Source organism: Erithacus rubecula (genome assembly GCF_903797595.1).
Source record: "Erithacus rubecula genome assembly, chromosome: 9".
Classification (NCBI taxonomy): domain Eukaryota; kingdom Metazoa; phylum Chordata; class Aves; order Passeriformes; family Muscicapidae; genus Erithacus; species Erithacus rubecula.
In genome coordinates, this window is record NC_136660.1 from 15,201,518 (window position 1) to 15,225,844 (window position 24,327).

The 24,327-nt window shown below is 40.0% G+C and overlaps 2 protein-coding genes and 1 long non-coding RNA gene across 9 annotated transcripts in view; 2 read left to right on the forward strand and 1 right to left on the reverse strand.

Annotated features, from left to right (window-relative positions):
- The first annotated feature begins 544 nt into the window (after positions 1–544).
- MYOZ1 (myozenin 1) lies at positions 545–14,033 on the forward strand. The gene is made up of 5 exons (XM_079312845.1): positions 545–669; positions 1,575–1,756; positions 10,097–10,349; positions 12,474–12,633; positions 13,463–14,033. The coding sequence occupies exons 1-5, from the start codon at positions 594–596 to the stop codon at positions 13,692–13,694; spliced, it is 903 nt and encodes a 300-aa protein (XP_079168971.1). The 5' UTR covers positions 545–593; the 3' UTR covers positions 13,695–14,033.
- On the reverse strand, positions 3,191–19,763 carry LOC306805251. Its single transcript, XR_013775169.1, has 3 exons — positions 19,699–19,763; positions 9,948–10,031; positions 3,191–4,308 (listed from the first exon to the last, which is right to left on the reverse strand). It is a non-coding gene; the product is annotated as an uncharacterized lncRNA (long non-coding RNA).
- A 629-nt stretch (positions 19,764–20,392) lies between these two features.
- USP54 (ubiquitin specific peptidase 54) overlaps positions 20,393–24,327 on the forward strand; it is a 91,665-nt gene continuing 87,730 nt past the window's right edge. For 6 of the 7 annotated variants that reach the window (XR_013775158.1, XR_013775159.1, XM_079312740.1 and 3 more), the window contains exon 1: positions 20,739–20,829. The gene's annotated coding sequence lies outside the window, so the exon portion shown is untranslated. Of the gene's footprint in view, positions 20,703–20,738; positions 20,830–24,327 lie in introns of those variants that run through there. The other variant, XM_079312737.1, reaches the window with a different exon arrangement.

A 24,327-nucleotide genomic window follows, 5' to 3' on the forward strand; every position in this document is an offset into this window, starting at 1 on the left:
TCTTTTTTTCTTCCCTTCCAAACTTGCAGTCTGGTGACCTTCTGAATACCTATTCCAATTCTGAAAGGAAAATCTAAATATCCAAACCAAAACCGCACATGATGCAAAGTGCCCCAAATAACTCATGGACAGACCTGAAATCTTTATCCAAAAATACTAATGACAACTTCATGTTGTTATAACATCATAGAGCAAATTTTCAAAGTGACATCCTGTTACTGCAGCACAAGATGATAACAGAATATCCCTACAGTATATCTGGACTGCCTTGCTGCAATTAAATTGCCTCTTTTGAATGGCAATGCTATATGGCACCTTGACAATGCTTCTGCTGGGATCTGCTACCCTATTTTGTCAGAATGCTGAGACTCCAGAGAAACCCAGAATGGCCTGCTGATGATATCCTGTATGGGATGATACCTTCCACTAGCTCCATCATGGGGAAGGGATAGAAAACAACCTGTGTGTGAAATGAAGGCTGTGTATCTTTTACCTGTAGATGGCAACTAAAAGAGAGGCAAGAAATACATTTTTGGTGTTTCATTCTCCATTTCCTTGTGTGTTTAGAGCAAAGCAGAGAACTCTTTGTGGGAATGCCCCTTGCAGGGACTCCTGCTCCTGTTAAAAGGAAAAAGTCCACTAAACTCATTGGGAAGCTGACACATGAAGGTAAGATATGCAAAACTGCACATGTAAGAATTGTTTGGATATCAACCTGAATTTCAGCCTTTAAAACTTCACACCTTGTCTGACTGAACTCCCAAAGCAAGACATGCAGTGAACATACCAGGAGACAGAGCCACAAATTTTACTGAAGCCCAGCCTTCAACCATATCACATTTTCTATCTTCCAGCTGAAAAGCATTGTACACACTCAGGTCAAAAGTCAACCTAGGTTGCACTCTGTAAACCTGTATTCTCCTGCAGCATTAATTTGGATGCACACCAGTATAAATGGGCAGAAAACATGATCTTTTGCAGATGTCAATATTGCAATGCCTAGATATAGTCTGTGTTGTTCTCTCATAACCTTCATCTCATACTTGTTTTCTCTTTGTCTGAGACAGTTTCTTTGATTCCAGCACTCATTAGGTGAAAAAGACAAAATCTCTTAGAGAAGTCAATAGAGCAAGAAGAATATTACCTGGAACATTTTCCTTTCTACAGAGTATGTGTGTATTGGATAGGGTAACTTTCAAATAACTGTGATGTCCTTACCTTTTCCTTACTTTTGACAGCATGAGAAAGGATTAAGAGGTTTGGTAAAGTAGTCATTTGAGGCAGTAACAAGAAATCCTATTGCACTGAGATGCTTCAAAAGTGGGAGACACCCATCTAGCTCCACCCCTATGCAACTTCTCTCTGCAGATTTGCCTTGATTGCAATTCACAGTAAATCCCAATCATCTATATCCAAAGTGTCATCCATGTAAAAACTTGGTGCATAGATAATTTCCTACAATTTTAATTAGAAGATAATTTGGGTGCTTTGAAGTCACTACTGATGCTAGAAGGAATAGACAGAAGACATGCACCAGACTACTTCCTAAAGTGCCCACTATGTATGTTTTGTAGCTATGCCACAAGAGGGGTCCAAGCTGAACCTGGGGAAGAAGATCAGCATCCCCAGAGATGTGATGCTAGAAGAACTTTCTCTCCTCACTAACAAAGGATCCAAGATGTTCAAATTACGTCAGCTCAGAGTAGAGAAGTTCATTTATGAGAATAACCCTGATGCCTTCACTGACAATTCTGTGGTAAGTTGAAGATTAAGACTAAAATGCTACTCTATACACTCAGGGAAAACAGGAATGGAGTGTGCTGTACTCAAGTTCTCTTTTTATGTGTGTGGGTAGGGGCTAGGGGACTACTAGCAAAGAAGTGAAGAAAGAAAACAAAATTACATAAAACCACAAATTTTACTTCCTTTTGGCAGCAGAATTAGTTTCCTCTGGCAAATATTTGGTATCACACATACAGAAGCATGACAAAATTCAGTTCTGAGTGATGAAGGAAGGCTGCATGTTTGGCAAGTCTTCAGACCTCAGGGCAGGGTTAATTGGTTTTGTACCCATTCCATTTCTTCTTTGCCTGATGGCAATGATCCATCCAGATCTGACTTCAGCTCCAGAAGATGCAGTTCTATTTTTAGTCTAGGATACTTTTATGCTTTCTGCTGGACAGAGTCCTCTGCTAGTATCTGCAAGTTCCACAAGTGAAACCTCTAACCTGACTCTGAAATATTTTCCGTTAATTTGCTAGAAGCCCGGGTTGTTTTCTTCTAAAACATTTTCTTTCAGATATGGTATAAAAATACAGCCATTCTTTTTCTTTTCCCTTTACCCTGCATTAGTACAGTTATTTAAACTTCTTCCTAACACTAGTTGCAGGTGTAAAGTCTTTTGAAGACACCTAAATTTTCACAAACGAAATTCTCTATTCACAATTGTCAGAATTCAGCAAAACAAGTAGAAAATGTTTAAGATTCATATGTATTTTGATGTACCACCTCATCTTCTGTTCTTTAAAGTTGGTTTGCTGACATTTTATTCCTTTATGGCATCTATTTTCTAGTCCAAGGAAACTCAAGGGAAACAGTAAAAGTTAAACTGAAGAAAATGTTTTACCAAACAAAAACACTATCTTTTAGTACTCTGATGTCTTCAAAAGCAGTAATAAGAAAATATCTTCCAAAAATGACAAATTAAAAATCAGAATGTGGAAAGATGCATTTAAAAAAATAAAAATTACAGCAGTAAGATTACAGATGAGGGATGACAGATCAGAGATATAGCAAACATATTTTGTGATGTTAAACTTTGAGCAGTTTCTTCATCTCTGTGCTTTAAGCAGTTCATTTATTCAGTGAATTATCTCCTAGAAAGGATGTGAGAATGAATGGTATGTTGAACTTCAGACTCCACAGATGCATATCCCAGAGAAATGCATGCTGTTTTTATAAATACTCAGCAATCTCAGACCTCCTAACGCATATGAAGACCAAGTTCATATATGAGAATCTCCTGCAATGAGGACTAAGAAAATAATAAATTGATGGAATAAAAAGGCTGAAGTCCAAAGTCTCAAAAATTTAAGGGCGTCACTAAAGAATGTCCAATCCAAACAATCCAAAACAAATAAGTTGTGACAAATGGACTTAAGGCTGCACAGTCTTGACATGCACAGGACATGCACAGTCACTCCATGACTAACATTACAAATGTTAGTCATGTTGATGACAATTGCTTCTCTCTTGTTAGCTGCTTTTCCTACTTTGTTTATTCATCTGCACCTGACTTTCACTCCATACCCTTTCTGTAGTGAATCCCTCTCTCTTTTATAAGAGCACATCTGCTACCAGAACCTTTTAGCATGACATTTAAGATCCTGTGCCATGGAGAAATGTAGTTGAGGGTTAGAAAATACTCTAAAAAGCGTAGGACTTTCTTTATGGCTTTGCTGTAGGAGAACCATGTCATGGTCTCCAAACAGCAGCTGGCATTCTGCTTAAAATCCTCAATGATTCACTTACAGGTCTTCCCTCCATATCCATGGTATAGATAACAGAACTCCACTGTCAGTGCAGGAAGACTTGGGTCTGCAGCCCTCGCTTGGGGTCAGTTTAGCAAGATCAAACAGAATTGTTACTGTTCTGGGGCTGCTCCATGTGCTCGCTGGTGGCACCCACTGCCTTTGCGGGTAACTATTCTCCTGCAGGCAGCACGAGTGAGCAGCTCTGCTGCAGTCAGACCATTAAGAAAAGCTGAGCAATCGCAGCAACTGAATCATTGTCTAGGAGAGCTGGGTGCGCTTGAGCAGGGAAAGGCAACAGATCTGTAGCCTGTTCTTTTCTAAACCATCAGGATTGCACCTGACCTTAGCACCAAATAACTTCCATCAAAAAGGCCTTTTGATTGCAGTATCTGATTAGATTTCTTTTTTTTTTTCCTTTCTCTTTCCTCTATCTGCTCAAAGGCAGATGCAGAAAAGAAAGCTTAAACAAAAGATAACTGTGTGACAAAGACAATGGCAGAGTTAGAAGTCCTACTGCTACACCCAGTTCCTTCCCTCTCCCAATTAACTTCCACATCCTTTGCTCCCCATCCCAAATAAGTTCTTGTGTCTTAGGCTGTGGGACAGAGAAGAAATTTGAAGCTGGTGATGTGTTTTCTGCTTTTATATTACAGATTTCTTAACTGTCTTGTCTTAAAATATTCTCAGGACACACTTAAGAAAGTGAGGCAAGGCAGGTCTGCAATGGAGTATGGATTGTTTCCTTCCCACCAAATAAGTTTACCAGCAAGATAATCTAATATAAAAACACACAAAGAGAAAGGTTATTAAAAATAAATCCAAACCATATAAGGGGTTCCAGAATAGCCTGTGCTGTAGCCATAAACCTTCCACACAAGGGAGAAGATCTCAGCAGTCATGTGTCATTGACCCACCCTTCTGCTTCTCCCCTCCTCCTTTTCCTCCAGCCAAAAATCCACACTGGACAATCAGATGAATCTCCTTACTTGTAGCAGAGGTAACAAATGTATTGTGTGTACATGAATGTCAGCTGCATGCAAAAGTGAAAACCTGTCACTCTGTCACTGCTGCAGCTCTACCCATCCAATTAAAGCCAAATGGTAGCTAAACCCCCAGTCAAAAGGACTGACCATTCCCAATATGAGTAAAATGAAATGCACTACCTACTGTGGAGCTGTTTTCAATACTGCACCTCTCTTTGCTTGCAAATATACAGTACAAGGGGAAGGTTTTGGGGAGGGGGGTGAGTTTTACACCCATATCCTGCCAAGCAGGGAGAATTCTCCTTGTTTGGTGCAGTGCTGGAAAAGCTGGGTTCTTCTGAACTCTGTCTAGTAAATGTAGGATTTCTTCTCCTCACCCCAGGTTGTACCACCCACAGAAACTGTGATTCTCTCCATGTCTCAGAGGATATTTTCAAATCCACTGTGGAGCTGCAAGATATAATTTATTACTGACTAAAGACCATGATGAAATCCTATATTGCTATGTGCTCTATTACTGTATTATCTGGCCAACTAGAGAATGAGAGAAATCACTAAACTGAATTTTTTAACAGTGAAACTGAACCATGGGGTAGATTAATGAGTTACCCAAAATCACAGACAGGGTCTCAGTCTTGTCTTGGGATCTCCTAAATCCCACTTCACCATTCAGCAGTTAATAGATCAGCAGTTCACAGGCCTTTCCTTCATAATGCTAAATTTGTTTGGCCTTAAACACATTAAGATCATGTGAAACAATATTTCTTAGCCCTCCAGCCTTACTCACTACTGCCCAAACTCCTTTGAGATCTCACCTCTGCTTTTGAACCTCAATGTAAGACCTTGCTGTCATCAAGTTGAAACTTTCTAACACCTTGCTGCCAGGCATTAAGGGGAAACTGAAAACAAAGCCATAGTTATGTGTCTCGGGTGTTGCCATTACTCCATCTTTCTTCCAGTAAGAATCCTTAAATACAGTTCTTCTGCTAGTCAAAACCTGTGGCTTAATTTGGGTTACAGGTAGGAGACCTTCTTAAAGTAAAACAATCAGGAAGGTGAAATAATCAATATCTAAATAGACAATTATGAGCTGTAGTACCTCAAAAACCACACTGACCCACAACCAAAATCCCCACCTTGGTGCTTTCTTATACTCATCCATAAGTTAAAATAAATGCAGCTTCCAATCATGGTAAAGCTTTATGAAAACAAACTGAAATGTGTTAGCGATTTCTTCTGGACTTCAGGTCACGAGGTCTCTTTTAAGCTGATGCCAACTGTGAAACAAAATCTAAGAAGTCAAAAGAACTGGATTACTGCTCTTCTGGATAATGGCAGGAGTTACTCAGTACTCTTATTGGTGCTGGACAAGAACTCAGAGCAGGCAGAAATAGAAGGAAGAAAATGGAAGTGATTATGTTACAAACCAAAAGTGATGCTTCACAGCAGGCAGCAGTACACAACCAACCTACCTCAGAGATCTTACATGATAAACAACCAGGCATGATACAGCTGTCTGAAGGAAAACAATGATGGAGAAGCATAGATGTTATCATGCAGCTGCTTGGTTAATTACAGGAGTGTGCACTGATGGCATTGTATGTCCCTTAATGTTCTTAGATGAATGTCAATCAAGATAGTGAAGGTAAGATTAAAGGGGAAATGTTAGGAAAAGAATTTTTTTTCTAGGAGTTCTGTTTCTGCATGGAACATTAAACCTCTTGAACAAAAATTACAGGATAATTGCAGGCTAAGATACAAGTCTCAGGTTATTACCTAAGTGGAGTAAGCCAAGTGAGATTGTAGCTTCTCTAACAAAATAAGCCTTGCTGCACTGGAGCTGAATTGGTGCAGAAGACCTAGAGGTCCCACTGTACCCAAAGCTATGTAAGATTGAACATGGAGTCTGATGCATTCTTATTCAAGAAGTGACTGATGTGAAAAAAGCAGAATAACAGAAAAACAGAACCTTTTATTTTCCATGGCAATTTGTTGAAGCTGTCTGGACCAAAATTCTGAGACACAATTTCTTTCATCCATGAAGAAAATGTGGCAAAGATGATATAAAATATACAAATAAGATATATCTAATTTTGTGCAGCATTAGATAAAAATCCCTGTTATTTAGATTGTTAAATTGAGGCACAGGGGTAAAAAAATACTTTGCCTAAGATTAACAGCAAGTCAGAAATGAACCTGGAAATAGAAAGCAGGAGCTCAACTTGCTGTGCCTCTTGGGGTAACAAGTTTAAAAAAAAATAGTGTAAGATGTTTCAACAGCTTCTTCTTTTCATCCTTTCTTAAAGAGTGAGTCATAGGTTTAAGGCTATGCAATTCCATATGAAGGACTGAGGCCCACGCTTTGACAAAAACAGCACTCTCTGAGACTCTCCAAGTGTCTGAATTTTAAATCTCCCATCCCACCACTAAGGAGCATTTGAGTGGCTGCCACGGAGACTGCACAGTCCAGTAACTTCAGAAGTGTTAGTAACTACATAGGCATCAAACATTTGGGGAGCTCTTTATCAGGAGGTGGAAATAGAAACACATTTGGTGGCCTCAATCATTTTCCTTAGGGCACAGCAAGGAGCTGAAGGGGAGCACACAGTGTCTCTCCTGGGGACTGCCTGCAGTGACGTCAGGACCTTGAGATACATAGAGATCTCAGCTCCATTAGTTGGATCATCTTTCATTATCTAGTTTTTATTAGGCACATGCTCTAGAGAATTCAGAATTTGTCCATCTAAGCACTCAGCCTGCAGGAGCAGGAATTTGCTAGCTCTAAGGACTTCAAAGACATGAGCCCAATTTGTTTAGCCAATCCAGGGGACTCACCACGTGAACTTGCAACAAGTGTTGTCAAATTAGAGTGGATTTAGGGATGCCCAGGGACTGATAATACTCACTACATCCAACAATGCACAGACAGAGGAGTTGTGTGATCTGTCCCAAGGTCCAACAGGAGAGGGTTGTCAGCCATCTCAGTTGACATTCCTGGACTTCTTTTGGTGGGACAGCTCCCACCAATGTGGCCAATCAATACTGAGAGGCTGGTTTTATGGTGTGAATATGCATATAGATATGTAAAAGCTACACATGCTGCTAGCAGTGGCCCAAGACATGCATTCTCCTCAAATGTGAGCCCCAAAACTCTAACCAGAGGTGTGCTGTAAGTACTGGAAACAAAGCTGTACCCATGCAGCTTTGACTATTTTGAGACTCCTGCTTGAGGCCGTCATTCCTGAGCTCCACTGTTCTGGAAAATCTTTCAAAAAGATTAATTCCCTTTGCCTCATGTTAAATTGAGCTAAGACAAACAATTGTAGTGGCCAGAACTAAAGAAAATTATATTTTTGTTCTAGCAGGTGAGTAGACTGGGGTGTTGCACAGAAAACATGTCTTTCCTATCTGGAGTTGCCTACTTTTAGCAGATCAGATGTTTTCTCAGCAGGCCCATGAAGAATCATGGACTAGCTTAAGGCAAATCAAACTAATTTAATTTGCAGCTAAATAAGATTTAGAAGTGGCTTTCCTGATAGAGACCTTCTGTTGCAGAGAAACTTCATTCCTACTTAGTGATAATACTGCAATTTAAAATAACACCAGATGACAATGATGCCCCTCCCTATCAAATACTGCAGTGAGCAGACACAAACCAGCCCATTTTACTGCAGCTCATGTTATGCTGATGCTTTGTGACTTTTGTTTTCTGTTGCAGGAGAGGCATGCAAGTAACCACAGGAAAGGAAAAATAAGCATTTAATTCTCAGAAAGGGCACACAGCATGGGTGAAACTTGAAAGAAAACAGATGGAAATTCTGCTTTGAAAGTAGTGAGCAAATCAGTAGAAACATTATCCTTGCATATATATTAACATTTTGAAAATAACCTCATTCTGACCCCTAGCCCTCAAAATACCCTTTTCAGTTTGCCTTTTTACAGCTACATAGCTGCCATGCATAATTGAGCAGATTGCCCCGTTAGCTCCTGTGTACAGCTTAATGCTCACAATCCTCTCCCCTCTCAGTGCTTCCTGACATTCACGGGAACATTATCTCCTCCGTTCCTAAAAAGGGAATTCCCTGCAGCTAGGAGAAGGACAGACAGTCCCTAAAGGCCCTGGGGGCACCAGCTTTGCCACTTCAGCCTGCAGCTGGCTGCCTGCCTGGGTTGCAGCCTGGTGACCTGCTGTGAAACCCTGGACACTGTTGTGGGAGACACAGGGAGCAGAGGGTTAGCTAATTCTGCCTTGAGCCTTGTGGGGTTTTCACTTCTTGACTATTTTTAGCTGACTGAACAGCTGGCCTTGGAAGCCTGTTTACAGCCTGGAAAGCTTCTTTTTGCTAAACTGTGTTAGGTGCAAGAGCCCTGAGAAAGCCTTAACCCTTTGAGAGCCATCTGTGAGGCTGACTGAGATTAATTTATACAAGTAGAATCACAGCATGAGGAACCACAAATTCATTCAATGTCATTCATATGTATTTGTTGCATCTTTGTGCATCTAATAGCCAAGCTCCTAGTCCAACAGGAAAGGCAATATGTGATATACAATCCAGGTTACCTGCATTATATAGCTGTGTGGGCTGTACTACACAAGAGATACCTTTTTAAGTCTGACAGAGTCAAGTTTTGATGTCACTTATGACCAATATGTAAAATATTTTTTTTCACACACTATATCAGTTTCTACTTCACACAAGCATTTATTAAAGTTTCTGTGTGCAAGGACAGGATTTTGTGCAAAAATGTAGACCACAAGGTCTATAAATCCTGCATGGATTGTCTGCCCTTTTACTACACTGTGCAGAGATTGTGCCTTCTAGCCTGGACAAAAAAAGTGAATGGTCTGCAAAATAAGACCAACTTACTTTTACTGATAAATACAATTTTCTTTTTTTCTTACCCTGTTGCTGGTTAGATTTGGTTTGCTAATTCAGATACTGCTACAAACAAATTTTTTCCTTTTTGTCATTTCCCCCATTGTGGTCTCTAGGAAGTATTTTCTGTTTTCCAGGCTCTGGATTCTCTTCAGTTTTTCTCAGCATGTAAATACTCCTCCCCAAGAAGACCTTCATATATACAGGAAAGCAGGAAAAAAAGCAGACATCTCCCTGGCTTTTATGATACTCTGCTGTTCTGGTGGCCCATAACACTTAATACCCACACTGTAATCCACCTGGGGTTATATTAATTCTACACTTCCTTTTTCTTGCCCAGCTTGCTTTCCTATAGGTCAGACAATGTTATCTCTGGACTTTTACCTGCTCTGGCAAAAGCTAAATTTCCTTTCCCCTCCTCCTCTATTTCATAGCCATAATTGCTGGGGACAAAAACACCCTGATCACATGAAATGACTATGAGGCTGTGTGCTTCCATTGCCACTTCTGCTGTTCCACAACAGCTGCTATACTGAACGAAGGGAATAATTCACATGAAGTTCTGCCACTGGCTTTGTGATAGAGACAGATGTGGTCAGATCGCAGAGACTCAGGAGTTCACGTTCTGGGAGCCAACCCTGCAAACACGAACAGACCATACATATCCTGTAACAGATTCAAGCACTCTTTTCTCCTGCCCTAGGATCACTTTCAGAAGTTCATCCCGCCAGGAGGGCATTATGGGGAAGATGCTCAGGGCTATGCCCACGGGCGGATGGTAGGAGGAGTGCCGGCTGGGCAGCACGGCTCCGGTGGGCAGCACGGCTCCGGTGGGCAGCAGCATCCCGGGGTCCCTCCGCGGCCTGGGAGCAGGGGAGGCGCTAGAGACGGTGAAGGGGAGCATGCAGGCAAATCGTCTGGAAGTGCTGGAGAAGGAGGCGAGGGTACTGACAAAGGCAAGTATCTCTCTGCAAAACCAAGAAACTAAAGCTATCAGACCACAAACCAAGCCTACTTTTAAGAACAAATTAATCTAACACCTGGATTCTTCCAAACAAAATACCAGTGTAAAGTCTAGAAGAGCAGAATTGCTTTTAGCTTGATGGTTTTGTTTGTATGCTTCTATGCTGCTCAGCCACAGGCAGAAGGCAGAAATACCTTCCTTGACTGGACCACAGAAATTACAGGAAACTTATCTGCTGAGCTCTTGAGGCTGATAGAGCAGGAGGCCAGTACAGCTATGCCATGCCAGTGTGGCACTCCTTCCTTTCAAGGCTTTCACACTGACCACTACTGGAGAGAGTGGTATTAACTCTTTAGATCAGTAGTTTGATCCGAGTATCAGACTTGAATATCTGAGCTTCTACCTAAACAAAGAACACTTGTTGGATAATCTTCAGAAAGGAACAGCAATATTTCTAAAAGTTATCTGGTAACCACCACTGGGCCACTGAGGCAATATCTTTATGAGTAAAAGTAGTTTTAATTCTATTTAATATTTGCCTGATTTTATCCTCTGTTTAGTTTGGCCAGAAGTCTCTAGAAACCAATAGTTAGTATAAGAATCAGTAGATGAAATTGCAACTTTAACAGTCCCTATAAGTTTTTACAAAGAAATCAAATTTCCTTGGGAACCAGTAATAACTGCCTTGAGTAACCAAGTAACTTGTAACTTGAGTAACTTGTAAAATCCAAGTTTTTTCATTTATATTCTGGAATAGTGTGCATTTTATACCAAAATCAGCTTTTACATTCCCTGTGAAAAAGCAATCTGTATAGACTCTTATAGTCATCTTACAGGAGATTTTTCTTCATTGTTATCGTGTGTGCAGGGAGAAGGAGGATTAATATCATCCTATAGCTTTCACTGCAGAGACAGTTCCCAGCCCTTTTATGCTTCAACCCTAGCAATCAATTTGTTGATAAACTGCTTAGTTAAAATACTTCACAATGAAAGAGGGGAGTAGTTGGGGTTTTTTGGTTGGTTGGTTGCTTTTTTTTTTTAATGGAAATGAGATTCTTGTAAATGTCTGCAATTCCCTGAAAGCAGGAAACCCCAAGACTTGGCATGGTTTGAAATGAGCAAGACAAATAAAGGAGGTGTGATAAAGAAGAAAGATTCAGATAATAGTGTTCATTCTTTGCCACCTGCTTCATAAGGATTTGTTTTCTACACAAAATCTATCACCTGAATGTCTCTCTCCATTAACCTATTATTGTCATGTGTCTTAATCCAGCTAAGCAGATGTCATTGCTCAGCAGTTTTAAGGTTTATGAAGGATGAAAATATTATGAATGTGCTACATATCAATACAAAACTTATGCTTTTGCTGGCAAGGGGTATTAGACAGCTGGGGAAGGGAAGGGAAGGGAAGGGAAGGGAAGGGAAGGGAAGGGAAGGGAAGGGAAGGGAAGGGAAGGGAAGGGAAGGGAAGGGAAGGGAAGGGAAGGGAAGGGAAGGGAAGGGAAGGGAAGGGAAGGGAAGGGAAGGGAAGGGAAGGGAAGGGAAGGGAAGGGAAGGGAAGGGAAGGGAAGGGAAGGGAAGGGAAGGGAAGGGAAGGGAAGGGAAATGTAGAATGAAATCCCTTGTCTAAACTCATTTGCCTAATGGAGCAGCTGGAAGCTAATCTAAAATTTCTAGCAATCAAGTGTCTGACTTGACAACCAACTGCAGCTGTAGTCACTGATAGAATTTTAACTTTATTCCATGTGACGTCTGCTATGATCTGACAGAAAATAAAGAAAAGTAAATTAAGAAATTATACAGCATCTTTCCTCACATAAAGCTTCCCCCATTAGTGGAAGAGATGATGAGGTGAGGACTTTGGTTCTTTTTATATGAGCAACCAAAAAGAAGAATGAAAAACTAGTTTTCAAATATATGCTTTAATGCAAATTTCTGGATGAGTGGCTCTTAGACTATGGTACTGTCTGCTTTTGTGGATAAGGACAGAAGTGAGGTACAGTCTTTCTAAAACAGAAAACTAACCATAAACAAAGCTGGTGCCTCAACCTCAGTAGCAGAATACAGAAGCATGAGTGCCATTTAACTAGACTGCTTTACCTTCCTCTGTTTACAGATGGAAAGCCAGGAGGCAAAAAAGTTACTATATTTAAAACTTATATTTCCCCTTGGGAACGAGCAATGGGAATCAGTCCTGAGGACAAAAGTCAGTTCTCCACAGACTTACTGTCATACAGCCCCAAAGCTGATTTCCCCCATTACAAGTCTTTTAACAGGTAAGTTTTCTTATATTTTCAATAAGTTTATTTAGCAAGAGGAAACACAATAATGCAGACCATAGCCCTCCTGTCTTGTGCACTGTAAAGAAGTTTCAGTTGCATGTCATTTTACTTAGCACAGTGTCTGGTGGATGATTGGAAGATTACAAAGACAACATACACTAAGAGCTAGAGATTTTAATTCAGATTATGCACAGAAAACCTATGCAGTTGGATAAGAGGACTTTAATCCTATTTGCCTTTCTTCCTCTCCCTTTTTGAGGAGAAGATGAAACTTGCCTCTGTTTTTTACTGCAACCTTTTGAAGTTCAAGAGGTCAGGAAAAACACTTATGATCAGCAGCCATATACTTCACAGCACTTCATATAGAAATCAGGACGTTGCTGCTGTTTCTGATAAGCACTGAAAGTTTTACAAATATTTGTAGGGCAGCAACAATTTTTTGTTAACCTCTCTATACAATTTTGCCACCCACCTCCATAGCCTCAGGACATCAGTACCAAGGGCAAACTCACATCCCACTCATTTCTATAATAATGCAGCCTCTGCCTGCCACATGTACAGAATACTAACAGGTGTGAAAGGTGTATGGTTGGATGGAGATTAATGCCACAAGGGTGAAGGAAGTGCACAGCAGCATATGTGTGTGTTTACATAATTTTTAGTACTTAGACAATGGATACATCTATGTTCTCATGAAGAATTTGTTGGCCAGTCAATTGCAACAGCAGCAAAATTTAGAATCCTTCTAACTTTGACTATTTATTTTATATGCTGTTGTTTATCTATGCTCTGTTTGCTAACTCCATGTATTTCTCTATGCCAGGACTGCCATGCCTTATGGGGGTTATGAAAAAGCAGCCAAACGGATGACCTTCAAAGTGCCTCAGTTTGATATCTGCCCTTTGCTCCCAGAATCTCTCATGATATATAATCAAAATTTCAGCAAAAGACCCTCCTTCAACAGAACCCCAATACCTTGGATGCCTTCAGGAGACTTCTCAGAGTACCAGACTGCAGTCAATGTGCCAATAACTGGTGAAACAGAAGAGCTGTAAATCCCCACTGCCAAGACCTTCTTTTTTTTTCTCAGCCCTTTCTATTTGCAAGTTGATAGTAAGGAGTGGAAAAGTGCAACTCTAGATCTGTCAGCCCTTCCTTTCTTTTGCCTGTAGCCAAGACAAGTCCCTAGCAGGTTCTAAACTTCTCTTCACTGTATTGTTAATCTAAATCAGACGTAGTTTGAGGAAAAGGAGCTTTTTATTCAGCAGCTCATAAAAGGCCAAGACAAAAAAAGTGTTTCTATGTTTAGCAATGCTACATGCTGCCTGTCTGATTGATAATAAACCTGTTTTGTCATATATTAACTAAAAATAAAACACCAAGATGAAGAACAGCCTTTGTCTTTTCTCCTTAAAAACCTGCTGAAAGAATTTGGGGACTATCAGTAACAAAAGTTTCAATCTCACAATGATGCTATTAGCCTGGGAAGAAAGATCAGGGACTGATGGGGACAGTCATAAGGTTTGTATACATCCAGGTGGCTTGGAAAAATAATGCCAAAGTGATGGGGAAGAATGATGACTTTGAGAAGAAATCAGAAAAATATCAGAGATGAAATAGTAAGTCAGCCTGTCAGCAAATAAAAGAGCTTAAAGCATTTCACTGTCACTTAAGATTCCCCAGTTCTCTGGAGAGTAAACTAGGTGACAGTTTGAGCAGTTTTTTGGTAGTTTCTTTTTTTGTTTCTTTTTTTTTTTTTTTTTTTTTTTTTTTTTTTTTTTTTTTTACAGAGATCATAAAGTTAATAGGTTGGGAAGCAAAGGAGGCACACCCAAGTAAGATGCTTTGCCCATAGTTACAGAGCAAGAAAACAAAGGCTTTAATACAGAGCTAATTTGACACCTACCACAGTGCATTACTTATTCAAATACACACCATCAAAGTCTATTCCATTTCTTGCTGCAGTTCCAGCAATGCCTCACAAATTGGAAGAAAGGCAGGCACTGTGAAAAACCATTGAAGAACTCCTTCTTGGAGACTCGTTTGGAATTCTGTTCTGGTGCCTCAGCATTTCCTCCTGTAAGCAGGGCTGAACAGCTTATTCATGGGGACAGCTTCCACTGAAGTAATTTTAATTTAGGAGTTTTTCTCTTTGTCTAGAAATTCCTGCAGCCATGTATTTGATTTTTATTCTGTTGGGACAGTTATATGGTTGGCTTTATTACACGCCTCTACAAGGCTACTGACAGGGCTACTGTGAGATTTCTAAAATTATGATAATAATAACAAGTTGCAAAAATAATTAATGAGTAGTTTCCTAACTTTCTGCTGCAATGGCTAAAGAACATCTATTATATATCCTATTAAATTATTAAGAAGTATCCATAACTCAGTTCTGTGACTAAACTTAAAATATTAAGGTGCTACTTTGAGCTGAAGAACATTTCAACAAAAATGAAAAAGTTCTGTTTGAGCTCTGTTTGGAGATAAGGGTGCTCCTTTCCAATATTCTAAATTAATCTAGCCTTTTAATTGCATTGTAATTAAGGAGGATGGATTTATTTTCCAGTTCAAAAGTACTGTAATACAAGAATCCAGACCATAATTACAAGGCTAGAAGTTCAGAAGGTCAGAGGAAATTTCAGAGAAAACAAGGTGACATTAAGCAAAAGATTCTCCCACTAAATAAGCCATTTATTGTCTCCCCTTTTCTGACACAGATTTTAGCCTACTGCAATATAGAATTACATTATTTTTTTACAAAAGTGAAGTACAGTATGCTTTCTTGGCAAATATGTCAGGAATAGCAGAAACAAGATAGCTTGGTAGCCATATGTCTCAATCTATTTTCAGTAGCAGGTATTCCAGGTCATGGGCCAGTTAAGGAATATCAAGGCTGCTCTGAGGAGGGGTTGCCCCAGACAATCACAGCACAGATCTCAACTTCACCCAGGAGACAAGAGTGCAGGCAGCACCTCTACAACATCACTTTCACAAAGGACCCCAGGACTGGGTCTGAGCTTAAAAGAGATTTCTGGGCCACAGGTGGGGTGAAGGTCCCAGATCAGATTAGTCAGGTCGAGGAAGGGCTGCACACAGGACAATGACAGCAAAATGTTTGGGAATTCCAGTAGAATCACATCACTTGAGTTATACTGTATCATAGGGAAAAAAAAGACTGAATAAAATAGGTCCTTAAACAAACAGACAGGTAAGGAATCCTTGCAGAAATAGCACAGTGCTCTCTGGTGGTGTAGTCTCAAAGCTCCCAGGTACAAGGAAAGCAGCATGATTCCACAGGGAGCTAAAGGGCTGGGCATGAACCCAGAGCTCTCCCATTCACAATATACTGTTGGATAAGGGGTTTTGTCAACACACTCCATTAACCCAGACTCTAAATGGGGATAGAAGTTGCAATGCCTTTGGAATTAGTACTATATCACTGCAAATTATTATTAATATTGCTATAATTGGTACTTGCAAGCTGTTTCCTCAGTTTTGGTACATTTGCTTAATAAGGTACATAGCTCTTCTTTTGCCATTGCACTTTCAATCTCAAATCCTGTCAAGCAGGATTTATGTGCTTTTGTTTCTAGTACAAAATGAGAAATACATTACGTGTTGTTGTAGAACAATTCAGACAACCACAGTCTTGTTTACATAGCCTAAATTACATGCTAGTTTAGTCATTATGCAAAGTAACATTACAAATGAGAGAAAAATCAGTAATCCAAATTCTGTCTCTAAAATAATTACTTTGAGTAAGGCTTTCAGCTACTGTTAATCAGGACAGAAGTTTGTCCATAATGATAAAATATTTAAAAGGAAGTAAGAAACAGCCCCTGTTCTTTGTTTTCCTTGGACTGTGATGTAGACTCAGGGGAATTGCCTATGTCAGAGAATTGTTTATATTGCGAATTAGAGGATTTTTGTTAGATTTAATTACAGTGGATTTTCTCCCACATTGTAGAAGCTACAGAATGGAAAGTCAGTCATCTGCTTCTAAGCAGGATCATCATAGTTAAAGACAAAAAAGAACAAATTATTGAGTTCATCCTCTTGCAAAGGCTACTTTTCAAATCTGAAAAGTTCCCTTATATAGGATATATTGGATATTAAGCTTATGGAACAACAGTTAAAAATCCATTCAATAGGGAGGGGCTGACCCTTGAAAAAGGGATTGCATAGAATTTTATGACATTCAGATCTTTCATTCCAAACAAAATGCTCGTACATTTTGACTTATTTACACTGTCATTTCTAGAAATATTATTTTACAGTTTATAAGCTTTGAAATGTTTCTCTCATGAAAACAAATTCTATGATAAAGAATCCAAGCCATGCCAAAAATACATTAAAAAATTGTGTCCACATTTTAATGTAAAAGAAAAGCATTTAAAAGACATCTCAGCAATATTATCCAGAAATATGGCCTCAGATATTTTAAAACTTTGCCTGAAGTTATAGCTGATAACATAAATATTTTGCAGTTAGCATGCTTCTCTGTGTTGTGCAGAAAACCTTCCATTTGACTGCACTGTATTCCCCAATCAAAGGAAACAGTTTGACAGATCATTGACAGATCACTTACAGGAGATGGTTTTTTCATCAGTTACGCTCTCTGAAATAAAATCGGAAGTGTTTCAGGCTGTTATGAGAATACGTACTTTGCCTTTCTGACGTTTTAAAAAAAAAAAATTATACTATGTACATATAAAATGTATCCACTTTTCCTGTTTCAAGGTGGCAGGCATTAGACAGCCTCGAGCCTGAATATGGTATTTCTGTTATGGAGCAGAGTCAGCACGTGGCCACCCCTCCATGGGAAGCAGTTTTGTGGCACAAGGCTTGAACATTCACTGCACTGAGAGGTTTTTTTTCCCCTAGCTTGCCTGCAAGTATGTGCTTTCTTCCACAGAAGATTGCTACAGGTGTGATCATCTGGAAAATGTCCTACTTCCAAAGGACTGTCCCTTGGTACAACAATCTGCTCTTAACACTGCTCTGGGAATTTACTGGGGCCACTGCTGCCCACTAGCATCACATGTAAGAGTCTCTCTTGAGTCAATATTAGAAGTTTGCAAGCCACGCTGCTGGCTCACAGCACATTAAGGCATTTATATGCAATCTCATCTATGGCCAAATTGCAGGTTATAAACTAATTTAGACAAGCTGCCTATTCTGTCATGCAGATGTGCCTGACTAGTGCCACAGACAATCAAGAAGAACAAGACATAGAAGTAAGATTGCACATTTTGTGGAAGTCTACAAGTTTTGTGAATTGAGAGTATGTGGAATTTGAAACATTATTAATTATAACCATATATCTACTAGGGGAAGTCCCTTCAGTTAATGCAATTAATTAGCAGTGCCTTTATGTTCTTGCTCTCTATGTATTTCACACACAGTAAGTTATCTCTCTGACGATCATCTTCTGCTTACATGAAGCTTTAAGGAGTGCAAGTACTTGCTCAGATACATTTTGTCTTAATTAGCACAATCAGTAAAGGGAAGGGGAGTACATAAACAACCCTGAAGCAGTGCTTTTAAAATGCAACCTAAACTTCAGCCAGCTTAATAAACAAATTCTCAAATATAAACTCTTACGTTGATTTTCAATTATACTTTTTAGAAACATTATTTACATCAAAACTTTTAATGCCTACTGTCCAACTATTTTTAAGAAAACCTGCAGGGTTCTTTTTTGTGTTTATTTTGATGTTTTGATTAACAACACACAAAATGTTTTGTGCAAATACTTTTAATTTTAAAAGTCTGGTTTTCATTTAAACAAAATGTCATCTGAAATACCTTCAGAGAGAACTGATACAAAAAATTTGCAGACAAGGGACCACTACCCTTTAAAAAAACTGGAACAGAAGAAATTAGGTATAGCACAAGCCAGAATTACAACAAATATTTGCCTTTCAAAAATCCAGAATTAACAAATAAATGCATAAGATGAGATTAATTTATGGTTATAAATTTGTCAGGTGCCAAATCAAAATAGTTATTCTTCCTGGTTCTTGCACCAAGGCTTACTTGGAAAAATATTGTCTGGAAATCCAGAGACAGTGCAATTGTACTATAGAAGGCTGACAAAGGTCTCAAATCTTTCCAAGCTCAGACACCATTCATTTACTCTGGGTTCCTGCATTTGCAGCAAGGGAGAAGAAAAGCATACAAGGAGGGCACGAAGAGCAGTGAAAAAGCTGGCCACTAAACAATGCTGCACTCGTGCTCCAAAACATCCCTCTACACAAAAGGGTAAATAAGGACTCTGTGGACTCCAAGTTCTTACTGGGAGAAGTTCCTGCTGTTAGCAACAATCCCATCATACCATCATTCACTGTGGGGAAAACAAAGTGGTCCTGGAAGGAGGGACAATCAAATGAGAAACTTTCTGCTGGCTTGCCTAAGGACACCCCATGGGCCTTGTGGCACCCGACCTCCCCTGCTCACAGATGCTATACAAATTCAATTACACTGAGGAGTGCTTCACTCAAACCCCACAGTGCCTGGCTCAAACTTGCAATTAGTTCCATATTCTATTACAAAAACAGCCATGCTTTCATGGGCCTGAAGCTAGCACATATTCAGGGCTTCATTATATCTACTCTCTCTAAATGTTTCTCTTAATTATATTTGGTCCCTAAGAGAGGCTTGAGGCCTTCCTCATTTGCTCTTTTTTTCCACTATGGTTGGTTTGATTCCCAAAGCAAGAGACTGAAATGGCATGGGAAGACACAAGTAAACAAATATTCTTCCAAATGTACAAACTTTTTTCATTTTTAGTGGTGTTAGAAATGTCATGTTAACAGCAGCAGCATGAACAATATTGCAGAGACATATTCACAGATATTTGTTCTAGGCAGAACAAACAACAGTCCCATCCCCCAGGCACACTCTGTGCATCTGGTACACCACTAACAGGATACCTGAATTATCAGAAGCTGGAAATTCTGGCATACATCTTTTATGAACATTATGCATCAACCCACTTCTCCTATGTAAAAATGGGCTCAGCAATTGAATAAAAAGAACTTCCCGTACACTTACAGAGGTAGTGGCACTCCTCTATGAATTGTTACAAAAGCTGTATCTCTCAGATGCTGGGACCACTGGAAATAAAAGAGCAGAAAAGAGAATGTATTAATCCTCATGTCTTCATGTTTCAGTTTGAGTAATGAATATCGTTGTTTATCCAGGTATCACTGAGATACCAGCTGGTCATGGAACTGGTGGTTGCCACAGTTATTCTCAGATTCTCTCTATATGCATGATCCTGAATTCATAGGGAGGCACCCGATTATTTCAGTGGGCTTGAAAAGTGTTTTTTGTGTGTAACCAAGAATACTATTATACCAGAGTTAATCTTACCATCAGTCTGCACTGGTGACAGAAAATCACACTACAAATTTCTAAAAGATCTTATTCAATATTCCCTCATCCTGAGATGGTCTGAGTCATACCTGAAGCACGCACACCATGTCTCGGCTCTAACCTGTCAGCTAATTCAGCTGCCATGAACTACAAGCGAACTTTCGCTAGACATGGAGGTGTGTGTTTCCTCCAGCCGTGTTTCCCAGCTCCCCCTGCCCACACTTTCCAGCTGTTAGCGATCCCAGGGCGCCGTGCCAGCGCCCCGAGGTGTTCCCGGCACACAGAGCCGCGCCCGCTCAGCGCCGCCCGCCCCGCGCCCTCAGCGCTCCGCCACAGGAGGCGCCCGCCGCCGGCGCAGCCCGAGGCTCTCGCGGGAAGATGGCGGCTCTCGCGAGAGCGGGCGGCGCGGCTGCCCGTAGCTATGGCAGCGGGGGATGAGCGCGCCCGGCGGGACCGCGCGGGGACAGGTGGGGACTGAGAGCGTTCCCGGAGTGCTGCGGGTTCCTCTGCTCCCGTCCCGTCCCCTCAGACCCGCTGCCACACCCAGCTGCTCGCCGCCTGCCTGACCGTGTGCCCGGAGCCCGGCCGGTGCGACCCCCGCCCTGTGGGGTGGCGCAGCCCCCGCCGCCTCGGCCGGGCCGCAGCGGGTCCGTGCGGGGCTCGGCCGGCCCCGCATCCCGGTCCCGCATCCCGGCCCCGCATCCCGGCCCCGCATCCCGGCCCCGCATCCCGGCCCCAGCCCCGGCGGGACTGGGAGAGGAGGGCCCGTCTGCTCTGCACGCCCGCTGAAGAGAGAAGGAGTAGCAGGTACGAGAAAAAGAGAATGCTAGAGGCTAAAAAGGTATTTTATTAGCGGGGGTCTTTGAAATAAAAAAGGGATGTTGCGTTATCCTGGTTAATAACCCAGGTGTGATCAGCTGCCGTCAAAAGTTACACTTGCACGGGAGCTGCTGTTGATTAGAAGCCTCCTCAGTGTTTAATTTACTATGTTGGTCTAAGATAGGCGAAACCATGTGGTTTTTTCCCAGCTCTCTTTTAAAATAAAGCAAAATCTTTTCGCTTTTCCCGAGTCGCATTTCGCTTGAAACCTTTCTTTCAGCAAAAGGATTATGAGTGGATATTTATGAGGATTACAGTCGTAAATACAAGCCGTAGCAATATGCACCCTTTGCTTTCAAAAATGTGCAGGCACAAATGGCTTTCTGGTCTTACAGCTACGTGAACTTGTTGTGGGTATTGTAATGGCTGATCGTGTGTGTTAAAAAAATTCGAAAACCTTTTCAGATTTCAGAAAAAATTCTGTGTTTTAATTATGGAAAAAAGGTGCATGGGAAAAGGGAGGGAAAATAGTTGTGTATTTCTCATGCAGCTTGAAAGAAAGATGTATGTACTGAAAAAAAACTCTCTAAGCTTGTGCTACATTTCAGATTTTAAAAAAAAAATTATAACTGAAAGGTTTTGTGCTGCAGTGTACTTGACACTGAGTAGCAGTTTTGGAAAACAATAGCAACATAGATAGTCTTGTGTTTGCTTCAAGAGGGAAGGAAATTACTGTTCTGAGAACTCAACTGGTGAGATAACACCTGACTTGAATATTACAGCTTTAAAAATAATTAGAAAAATATTATGGGCTAAAATATATTTGTCAACCTGTTGAAATCTGTTCTCTTTTCAGAAATGATAGAAATAAAACCAGTTTAATTAAACAGGATACTCTGTAAGTTCTGTTCTAACCAAAACTATATTTAATCAAGCATGATGCATAACATTCAGACTGCATTAAATAGGAGCTTTATTTTTTTGCTCATTTGTTTCCTCCTCACCTGGTAATGTCACCTATGAAGTCTTCTGCCACAATGTTCTTGGGGTGCAGGGAGGAGTAAGGGTGTGCCTGATTTATTTGTCCAGTGCAGACAAACGTACTGTTATCCCAGAGAATTTAGAAATTTTGGAGGATTTTTAGCTGTGAAACGTTTCAGTTAATTTCTTTCAGGAATTGCAGGTAAGAAATATGCCAGTTCTTTCAATTCTGGGTTAAGTGTCTATTTTGAGACTGTAGTCACAAGTTTGTTAAAAAGGATAATGGGAAGTTAAATCCTTCTCTGTCTAGTCTTGGAAATGTTATTAGTGTTTAAGCCTTCTTAGGTGAGTTTTCATGGACAGTACATAGAAGAGAAAGTGTGTTTATTTCCCAGTTTGTGGAGCTTCGAAAAGTTTGTTATTTTGAGAGGCTCATTGAGCTTGAGGACTCAATAAACATACCTATATAACAGTTGTGCATGTCCAGAATCACTTTTGGTCCAACTGTGCAAATTGCAACAAATGATAACAAAAAACCCAAAACCCTGAGGTAAGGAAGTGAAAGAATAATAATAAAAAGTCACAGCTATTGTTTGGTTTTTATTTTTTATTTTTAATCTACTTCTAACTTCAGAATCAGCAAAATATCTTACAATTGACATACTTGTTGATACCTGTAGAACTTATTAGTCTTTTAATTTTTTTCTCATGCAGCTTTCTGAATATCCTATGCATCTTTCAATTTCCTGACATATTCCACACAGATTTATTCAAACAGTTGATATTAATTTGTTCTCTGAAATACTTCTTGTTTGCTTTTTCAATTTCTTTATTTTCTGTAAATAGTGGCTGCAGGCACAATTCCAGAGCCATCTTATGTTCTGTCACTGAGGGTCATTCCCTAGAAAAGATACGCAGTGCATGATGGCAGAGAGGAACAGCATGAAATTTTATTATTGACTCTTAAAGAATTTTGATTGGCTTGCTTGGATCTCTCTATTGATCCTGTTAACTGCAAGTCAAGTAATAGGTGATCTCAATCTTTAGGATTTTGCCTTCTTCTCTTCATCTGTAAGCAGCCCCATTCCCTAGGCTTGTGCTCTGTGTGTGAGACTGCTGGGAGAAACCATCTCCTGCTGTAGTCTGGACACCTTCTGAGACAAATGATACAATGAGTAGGTCTCTTATTGTGTCTCATGACCTGCAAGTTTAATGTGCAGTTCATGTCTTCTCTTTTTCTGTTATATCAGTTGCTGCATGAGGCTTCTTGTTCTGGGGAAGGTTGGGTTTGGGTGCTTCTCACCAGCCAATGTCTGTGGGACACAGGTCTGATGTTTGGCCAGACTAGGATATGACTTGGCTATGCTACTCTGGTTTTAGAGCAATAAACTATATATCAGCTTGATTACCCAGCTTTCAGAGCTTATGTTCAGTCATTCAGCTGGGAAGTTAACCTGTTACGCCTTTCCTAAAGTTACAGTAAGTGTTTTATATCTAGAGTTATTGAAAAAGAAAGAAAGAACTTCAGTTTATCAGTACCTTGGTAAAAAACAAGGAACCTGCAAGGAAGACAAGAGTCTCTTACTTTTTTGATACTTAGCAAAATGGAGAGCTGTGGTACCTGCTGAGTACTTACTGTGATTGCTCCCAAACTAGTAGGAAGCAAAGGAAAGGACTGGATGTGGTTTTGAGGCTTAAAACCATTTTTGTTCAAATTATTATATGTGGAAAATTATGTTCTGTTATGGTATAATCCATGCTTTTTCTAACAATTTTGAAGAAATACTGTAAAAATATGGTTTCTCTAGTATCATAATCATTCCTGAACTAAAGCTGTCTGCAAGTAATGGAATACAATGTTGCTTCTGCAAGTTGTGCTTAAATATTTTGATTACAAATTCGTCATAATAATATGGAAAGTAAATTTGATATTCCTCTTACAGAGTATTGTGACTATTTTCTTCAAAATCTTCAACCTTTAGAAACACACATTTGAACAAGATATCTGTAGAGATCTTTAAGCAGGACTGAAATTTCAGTTTTAAGACCTACATATTGGGGTCTCTTCTTTCTTGTCTTTTCTTTATTGATAAAACCTCTGAAAGCTTTGTACTTGTATGGAGGAAATTTTAATTTGGTATCTGAGAGTGAGAAATATCCTTTATCCACAGATTTTTGTGTTGTGCTACTAGTGGTATAATTTTCACTGTTCTTCTGGCACTCTCCAGAGACTCTGGTCTGGAGAGGGTACCTGAGGAGGAAGAGATTAATTACTTCTATTTGTTCATTTTTTTTGTTATGTTGCTGGGATTGTTTTCAGAAATGCAAATTGTCATTTTGAATTTGATGAGAACAGGACTGAGCCTGACAAATCAATTTGCAAAGGCCAGGGCTGTCAGATGACAATAGCTTGCCTTCATTACCAACCAGTTTAGATTTGAACCAATGACATAGAGGTGAAAAGCTCAGTATTGTATTACGAATCCTCTGATCTATCCATATGTT